At 32.9% G+C, this 7,933-nt stretch overlaps 1 protein-coding gene and 2 long non-coding RNA genes across 6 annotated transcripts; all 3 read right to left on the bottom strand.

The window, feature by feature from the left end:
• Positions 1 to 30: 30 nt before the first annotated feature.
• On the bottom strand, positions 31 to 1,946 carry LOC139108039 (protein phosphatase 1 regulatory subunit 42). Of its 2 annotated transcripts, none has more exons than XM_070666025.1 (6): positions 1,688 to 1,946; positions 1,317 to 1,622; positions 993 to 1,227; positions 789 to 911; positions 572 to 715; positions 31 to 500 (listed from the first exon to the last, which is right to left on the bottom strand). In XM_070666025.1, the coding sequence occupies exons 1-6, from the start codon at positions 1,826 to 1,828 to the stop codon at positions 358 to 360; spliced, it is 1,092 nt and encodes a 363-aa protein (XP_070522126.1). In that variant the 5' UTR covers positions 1,829 to 1,946; the 3' UTR covers positions 31 to 357. The 2 variants fall into 2 exon arrangements, with proteins under 2 accessions (XP_070522126.1, XP_070522127.1); XM_070666026.1 differs by having other exon boundaries at positions 1,317 to 1,457; positions 1,688 to 1,945.
• A 179-nt stretch (positions 1,947 to 2,125) lies between these two features.
• Positions 2,126 to 4,146, bottom strand: LOC139108058 (uncharacterized). Of its 2 annotated transcripts, none has more exons than XR_011546606.1 (6): positions 3,738 to 4,146; positions 3,511 to 3,677; positions 3,164 to 3,329; positions 2,861 to 3,057; positions 2,515 to 2,710; positions 2,126 to 2,357 (listed from the first exon to the last, which is right to left on the bottom strand). It is a non-coding gene; the product is annotated as an uncharacterized lncRNA (long non-coding RNA). The 2 variants fall into 2 exon arrangements; XR_011546605.1 differs by having other exon boundaries at positions 3,164 to 3,313; positions 3,738 to 4,143.
• A 1,300-nt stretch (positions 4,147 to 5,446) lies between these two features.
• LOC139107880 (uncharacterized) lies at positions 5,447 to 6,882 on the bottom strand. 2 transcript variants are annotated; one of them, XR_011546578.1, is made up of 2 exons: positions 6,526 to 6,882; positions 5,447 to 6,466 (listed from the first exon to the last, which is right to left on the bottom strand). It is a non-coding gene; the product is annotated as an uncharacterized lncRNA (long non-coding RNA). The 2 variants fall into 2 exon arrangements; XR_011546579.1 differs by having other exon boundaries at positions 6,556 to 6,882.
• Between the last annotated feature and the right edge of the window lie 1,051 nt (positions 6,883 to 7,933).

Raw genomic sequence — 7,933 nt, 5'->3', positions numbered from 1 at the left:
TTATGCGAAAGGACGTGAATTAATTTAACATTTACTCACAACTACTATGATTTTATTTAATATGTAGTATACATTATCGTAAAGTTCTATTTACATTTATAAAAGCATTTTTAAATTGCATATATAAAAATAATGAAAATGTAGGCCTTATTGGTAGAAAATTTTATAAAACCAATTTTATGATTCAAATCCTTGGGTGATTAGTAATACAATTTTTTTTTTTTTTTTTTTTTTTTTTACATTCTAACTACGTAAAAATTGTTATTCTTTACAATCATAATTTATATCGTGCAATTCAATCTAAATCAATGTGCTTAAATCGATTAATGATATTAGTTCAAATTGGTAAAAAGAAAATTAAATTAACGTTAATGAAATAGCTTTATTACTAACGTAAGAGTGTGTTGAATGGGGTTCCTTATTTTTATTATCTTTAACTACATTACTCCAAAATGGTCTCGGCATTACGTGATTATCCTTGGTATTTTTGATGCCAGATGCTATTACATATAAAAATATCTAATTATTATAGATGTTGCAAAGAGAATGATTTTTCTAATTATTTTTTTACCCGACTTCCAAGCAGGAAGAATTTGTAGCTGATTTCCTAGCGCGAGAGATCCAGGAGTAAATGCTATAGACAAATGTGGTCCCGGATGTTGAAAAATTGCTCTCGAAATAGATCTTTGAAAGGCAGGTGGCAAGTGTAGAGAATCTACATGAAAACAATATGTTGTCTGAAATTCCTATTCTCATTTATAAATAAAAAAAAATCATTATTAACATACTTGTTATATCATCTTCTAATGGAATTTTAATTGAGTTTTTTGTATGTCGATTGTATTTTTCCAATTTAAATTTTTTCATAAAATTTCGACAAGTGTCAGTTACAATTTTTCCGTCGAGATTGGCTGTACATAAATTGTACTTAATGATTGAGTAATAAATATGAATAATAATCGATAATTAAAACATAGATTATATAGTTTTACCTAGTAAAACACTGTTAGCAATCAGATTTTCTTTATATCTGTAAACTGACGTAACAGGATTACCTTGTAAAGACAAATCTTTCAAAGAAGTTAATGTACTTATTGTCGTAGTTAAATTATTTATGTTATCGATAAGATTATTTTTTGCATTTAATGTATGTAATTCTTGAAAACCTGTTAAAGTTCTTAAAGATGTCATTTTATTATCAGAAATATTAAGAACTTTTAAACACATCTAAAATAAGTATTTTTATAATTTACATTAACAATCTCAACAATATAACTATATATATTAAAAGCATTTGAAATTTAAGTGATGCCTACAGATAAAGTAAACGCACTGCGCGGCTCGATACAGAGCGATTCGCCAAGTGGCATTTTTTGGCTTTCAATATGCAATTCTTGCAATTTTTTTAAACTTTTTAATCCTTCAATTATAGTGATGTTGTTGTGTCCTAAATAAAGCTTTTGGAGATTGTGCAGAGATTCCAAATTTTCCATTTTTATTATAGCATTATGTTGTAAGTACAGATGTGTCAATTTACATGCAAAATGCAGATTTTTAATTTTTGATATGTTATTATTTTGAAGATATAAGACTTTTAAATTTTTATAAATAGCAATGTTACCCTGCATAAAACAGAAAATTATTATACATTGCAAATGAGTTACGTTATGAAATGAATAATACTTACAATACTGCTGATAAACATATCATTCATATGTAAATGAGTTAACTTCCACAATTCATTTTTTTGTTTTGTTTTACTGAGTGATTTAGTAGTTAGTACTTGAGAATATTTCCTTTCCACGATGTCTGTTGTCAATTTCACCATAATGGCAAGATAATTGTCAGATATTATAAGTGTAAATTTAATTTGCAATTTTTTTTATTGTACGCTGTATGTGTCGAGAGCTATATATATAGTACCGTCGATTTTGGTACTTCCGATAATATCCGTCTACCAAATGCTCCCGGCGCTATCGTCGCCACAAATACATCGATCTTTCTAACCTTTATCGATGTATATTAAAATTGAAATAATTACTTAGATAAAATGTGGGCACTCTACTAGCTTTAATAAAATCGAATTAGAGTCAAAAAATTAACTTAGAACGTTCAAAATCATAAACTTTATAAGATTTTTATTTTAATTTATAAAACATACATGTCACTTTTTATAAGTTAATAATTAATATTTTCCGTAGACTTACAAGCTTCAGACTTTGTGGGGCAGAAGTAGAATGAAGAAACTGTAATAAAATGCCAACAAGACCCTTGAGAAAGCAGCAGAAATCCCCCTCACCAAGTATAGATCACAGTAAAAATTCTGCGACCTTCCAGGTACTCCAATCATCAAAAAACTGAAATATAAATTTATTTACAGTTAGAAGAAATATTAAATTGTAATTAGAACACTCTACTACATTAAATAAAGACAATTTTAAGTCAGGAATTTAACTTGAAAGCCTGAAAATAATTTATTTAAGAGTAACTCTACTTTTAACCTCAAACACATACCTGTCACTTTTCAAACGCTTATTAAAAATACTTCCCGTCGATTCACAGGCTTGAAACTTTTTGGGCAGCAAGAAGAATGTTCAAATTTGATAGAAAATCCAACGGGACAATCGAGGATGCAGCAGAACATTTTTTACAAAATCCTGAAGCACAGCAATATATTCTGCGACCCTCCAACGTTTCAATCACAAGATATCTGAAATATAAATTTTTTTAGAGTTAGTAAACATATTTAAATAAAACGAGAACACACAACTACACTTAATAAAACTAAATTAAAATTTTACTTTAAAGCTTAAAAAAAATTAATTTAACAATATCTCCACTTTTAACCTCAAACACATACCTGTCACTTTTTTAAAATCTTAATAAAAATAGTTCTTGTCGATTCACAGGCTTGGAACTTTTTAGGCAGCAAGAATAATGTTCAAATTTGATAGAAAATCCAACGGGACCCCTGAAAAAGCAGCAGAACTTTTTTGACAATGTGTAGAAGCACAGGAAAACTTCTGTGACCCTCACAGCTCTCATATCACCAGAAAACTGAAATATAAATTTATTTACAGTTAGAAGAAATATTAAATTGTAATTAAAACACTCTACTACACTTAGATAAACCGATTTTAAGTCAAAAATTAAACTTAGAAACCTGAATTCACTCTGGAAAGTGTTAGTGCTATCTGGAGTACTGGGTGAGTCGAAGATTTTCTCTTGTACCAGGAATGGTCAGAAAGACTTCTGCGGCTTCCCCGAGTCTCCGGATGGTCTCGTTGGTTAGCTGCCGTCACGTACCTTTTGCCTATAAAGTTTGAAGTCTGAAGAACAAATAGAAATATTTTTAAAGTGAATTTCAAATTTGCAAGTTGACATTTTGAGGTTAAAGAAATTAAATCTTGATTTTCTCATTTCTAAAGTAAACAAGGGTCAAAGTCGGCTTAAATTCGATCCCTCGTGATAAAGGAGAGTGCTCTCTTTCAGTTTCAACCGGTGACATACCTGAATTCACTCTGGAAAGTGTTAGTGCTCTCTGAAGTACTGGGTGAATCAAAAATTTTTCTCTTGCACCAAGAATGGTCAGAGGGACTTCTGCGGCTTCCCCGGAACTCCGGATGGTCTCGTTGGTAAGCTGCCGTCACGTATCTTTTGCCTATAAAGTTTAAAGCCTGTAAATCAAATAGAAATATTTGTTTTTCAGGCTTCAAACTTTAACCAATAACATATACCTGTCACTTTTAAAACTTTTATAAAAATTAATTCTCGTTGATGCACAGTCTTGGCACTTTGTGGGAAACAAAAAGAAGATTCAAATTTGTTAGAAAATCCATCGGGACATTCGAGAAAGCAGTAGATCTCCCACAAACGAATAAAATAAGCATAAAATATCTCGCGAAAAATATTCACCAATGGAAACACAGCATTAATACTAGAATTTATAAAAAAACTTAAATAATAATATAATGTAAAAATACTTATTAAATTGCATTAAACTGTTGTAAATTAACGTGCAAAATACGATTCAGTATAAAAATTTATAAATAACGCAAAGAACAAGTGTAAAATGTTACTCGATTAATTTCAACCAATAGGAACACAGCATTAGTACTGACATTTATGAAACGACTCGATTAATAAAATATTGTAAAAATACTTAAGGGGAAGCTAAACCTTCCTGTTTTACCACGCAATCGTAAATTCGACTATTTTTCTAAACGGCTGAACGGAATGAAAAATCCTTCTCCAGGATTAAAGTACGCACGCTTATGAATATCGGACTGGTCAGTTTGATATAAAATATGCGAAAAAATTATTTTTTATGTGTTCACCTACGAAACATTTATTTACTGCATAGGTTATATCGCTTAGACGCACAAACAGAGACCAGGCCGAAATTCCTGAAACATCAAGGAAAAGAATGGCGCACTTGAAATTACGATTCGAAGGCTAACAAAAAAAAATAGTCGAATTTACGATTTAGCAAAATGTGCACGGGTCAGCATGTGCCATTTTGGTAAAAATGTCACAAAAAACGACCAAGATTAGTTCCGGCGTCACAGGATAAATGGCAGTGTTGTACATACATGTGTAGGAACGAGTGTATGTCAGTTGCCCACAGTTCTATTGCCCACGTAGCGATTGGCCACGTATCAATAGGACACAGTGCGATTGGCCACAGCTCAATTGGACACAGATCAATTGAACACGGTTCTATTGCCCACGTAGCGATTGGCCACGTATCAAATGGACACAGTGCGATTGGACACGAAAAGTTGCCCACCGTTCAAATGACCACAGATCAGTTGCTCACTGTTCAAATGCCCACAGATCAAACGCCCACAGAAAGTGAATTTTTGTTCGTTTGCCCACGGATAAATGCCCACCGTTCAAAAGCCCACAGATCAATGGCCCACCGTTCAATGGCCCACAGATCAATGGCCCACCGTTCAATTGCCCACAGATCAGTGGCCCACCGTTCAAAAGCCCACAGATCAGTGGCCCACCGTTCAAAAGCCCACAGATCAGTGGCCCACCGTTAAATGGCCCACAGATCAGTGGCCCACCGTTCAAAAGCCCACAGATCAGTGGCCCACCGTTCAAAAGCCCACAGATCAGTGGCCCACCGTTCAAAAGCCCACAGATCAGTGGCCCACCGTTCAAAAGCCCACAGATCAGTGGCCCACCGTTCAAAAGCCCACAGATCAGTGGCCCATCGTTCAAATGCGACTTTTATATCATATACAGGGTGAATCAGAAAATGGAAGTGCCACTTACCATATAAGACTGGTTACCGCAAAATATTAATTTAATATTATTATTTATTTGTGGACGCGTTGTTTATGGATATTACTTTGTGCGAGGCAGTCAGCGGCAGGATAGAATAAAAATAGTAATTAGGAAGTAGGTATTATGCATAGTGTACAGCATAGAAAATTAATCTTATTTAACAATAATTTATTACGTTGAATTTTATAATGTACTGTTTGTTACAGGTATAAAAATAGATTTAACGAATTTTAAAAGTCGTTGCGATATAAAAAAATAACTGTATACATATATTTTGATATTTTTTAATAATCGGGAAAAAAATTAACTTACTAACTACACATTCATAACCGATAAGAAAAACAAAAGAAATCGTTACGACAAAAGTATTCACACGCAGCCGATACACATTAGAGTTCGAGTTACATCACGTTCTACGCTTGTAAATAAAATAACAGTATCTAAAGCTATAACGTATCACACTGTATCTAAGTCCATTTTGCAATCTATAAGTATTACAACTGCATGCTCGAATACTAAAAAATAAAACAAGTTACATCAGAATCTCTGCTACATTACAACGGTTTGGTAAAGCGCACTTTGGCATAATCGGATAAAAATATGTTTTACAACTACACAGTCATAAGCGACGAAAAGATACAAAAGCAACCGTGTTCGAGTTACATCACGTTCTACGCTTGTAAATAAAATAACAGTATCTAAAGCTATAACGTATCACAGTGTATTTAAGTCCGTTTTGTAACTTATATATATCAGAACTTTGTTCAAAAATAACAAACATCAGTATAAAGTTATGTTGTATCTTTTCCGCACGAAGTAACACGCCTAAAGATTTTATCTCTTAAATCTAAACATATTTTTACATAAATATGCTGTAATGTCTTATGGTTTTCTAATCCTTATGTAGGTTTCATACGAGTCGTTGCATATGGGACAACGCTTAGCTTCCAAACGTTTGATACATGTAACGCAACAGGCAAGATGTCCACAAGGTACGAAAGCATGTGTGCGCTCGTTAGTAAGGCATACCGTGCATATGTCTGAAGAAGATTTTGCTTCTGATGGACTTAGAGTTTTCGTTACATTCCAGTCTACATTTCTCGTTTGCAATTCCAAATGTGACATCTTCCTTCAGCAAAGGCTCGGCACTTCGGTGCGCCGTATTTCAATACTAAAATTGTAATTTAATTTTAGACTCAACTACAAAATTCTTTGTACAAAAGTTATTACCTTGCTCTTTTCCATAAAGCGACATCGTACCGTTTGTACTGCCTCGTGATATTTCTTGAGTCCTTAATATAACGAGCAATTTTTAAACGACACTGGCAAATACAACAAGGATAACGTAGTATTCACAGCAAGCAATAACTACGACACAAGCAGCATTTACGACATATGACAAAAGCAGAATTTACGAGTAGTACAACATAAGCGATCAACACATGTCCGTATTTTTGGTTAGAAAACACGTGGCGGTGAGATCGCGCGGGAAATGTGCATTAAGCTTGATACGCAATGCACGGTACACGCAATAAAAGTAAAAAATACTATTGGTCGAAACGAACTTCTCCACTATTGGTTGTGCCTCTGCATTGTGTGTTTCCCGCGCGATCTTACCTCCACGTGTTTTCTAACCAAAGATACAGACGCGTGTTGGTCGCTAATGTCGTACCACCTTTGTTTAGTTGCTTTTGTCGTTTAATTTTTATATTGAAAATTGTGCTATTTGCTTTTGTCGTTTAATTACCGATCAAAAAGTTTTGCTTTGCAATTATGATTTGTCGAGATTATTTCATTCGTTCATGCAACAGAGATTCATGCAATAAGATTCATCGAGCAATAATTTGTTATTTTTGAACAAAGTTCTGATACATATAAGTTACAAAACGGACTGAAATACATTGTGATACGTTATAGCTTTAGATACTGTTATTTTATTTACAAGCGTAGAACGTGATGTAACTCGAACACGGTTGCTTTTGTATCTTTTCGTCGCTTATGACTGTGTAGTTGTAAAACATATTTTTATCTGATTATGCCAAAGTGCGCTTTACCAAACCGTTGTAATGTAGCAGAGATTCTGATGTAACTTGTTTTATTTTTTAGTATTCGAGCATGCAGTTGTAATACTTATAGATTGCAAAATGGACTTAGATACAGTGTGATACGTTATAGCTTTAGATACTGTTATTTTATTTACAAGCGTAGAACGTGATGTAACTCGAACTCTAATGTGTATCGGCTGCGTGTGAATACTTTTGTCGTAACGATTTCTTTTGTTTTTCTTATCGGTTATGAATGTGTAGTTAGTAAGTTAATTTTTTTCCCGATTATTAAAAAATATCAAAATATATGTATACAGTTATTTTTTTATATCGCAACGACTTTAAAATTCGTTAAATCTATTTTTATACCTGTAACAAACAGTACATTATAAAATTCAACGTAATAAATTATTGTTAAATAAGATTAATTTTCTATGCTGTACACTATGCATAATACCTACTTCCTAATTACTATTTTTATTCTATCCTGCCGCTGACTGCCTCGCACAAAGTAATATCCATAAACAACGCGTCCACAAATAAATAATAATATTAAATTAATATTTTGCGGTAACCAGTCTTATATGGTAAGT

This window comes from Cardiocondyla obscurior, linkage group LG14 (assembly GCF_019399895.1).
Source record: "Cardiocondyla obscurior isolate alpha-2009 linkage group LG14, Cobs3.1, whole genome shotgun sequence".
Taxonomy (NCBI): Eukaryota; Metazoa; Arthropoda; class Insecta; order Hymenoptera; family Formicidae; genus Cardiocondyla; species Cardiocondyla obscurior.
Note: the sequence above shows the minus strand (reverse complement) of the source record. Positions and strands in the feature narration are given on the sequence as shown.

Excerpts from the sequence above, each read along its gene's own strand:
- LOC139108039 (XM_070666025.1), bottom strand. The coding sequence starts at position 1,828 with ATGGTGAAATTGACAACAGACATCGTGGAAAGGAAATATTCTCAAGTA. Across the intron at positions 1,623-1,687 it reads ATATGTTTATCAGCAGTATT|GGTAACATTGCTATTTATAA; the intron begins GTAAGTATTATT and ends TGTTTTATGCAG. Across the intron at positions 501-571 it reads TCTTCCTGCTTGGAAGTCGG|CATCTGGCATCAAAAATACC; the intron begins GTAAAAAAATAA and ends TATATGTAATAG.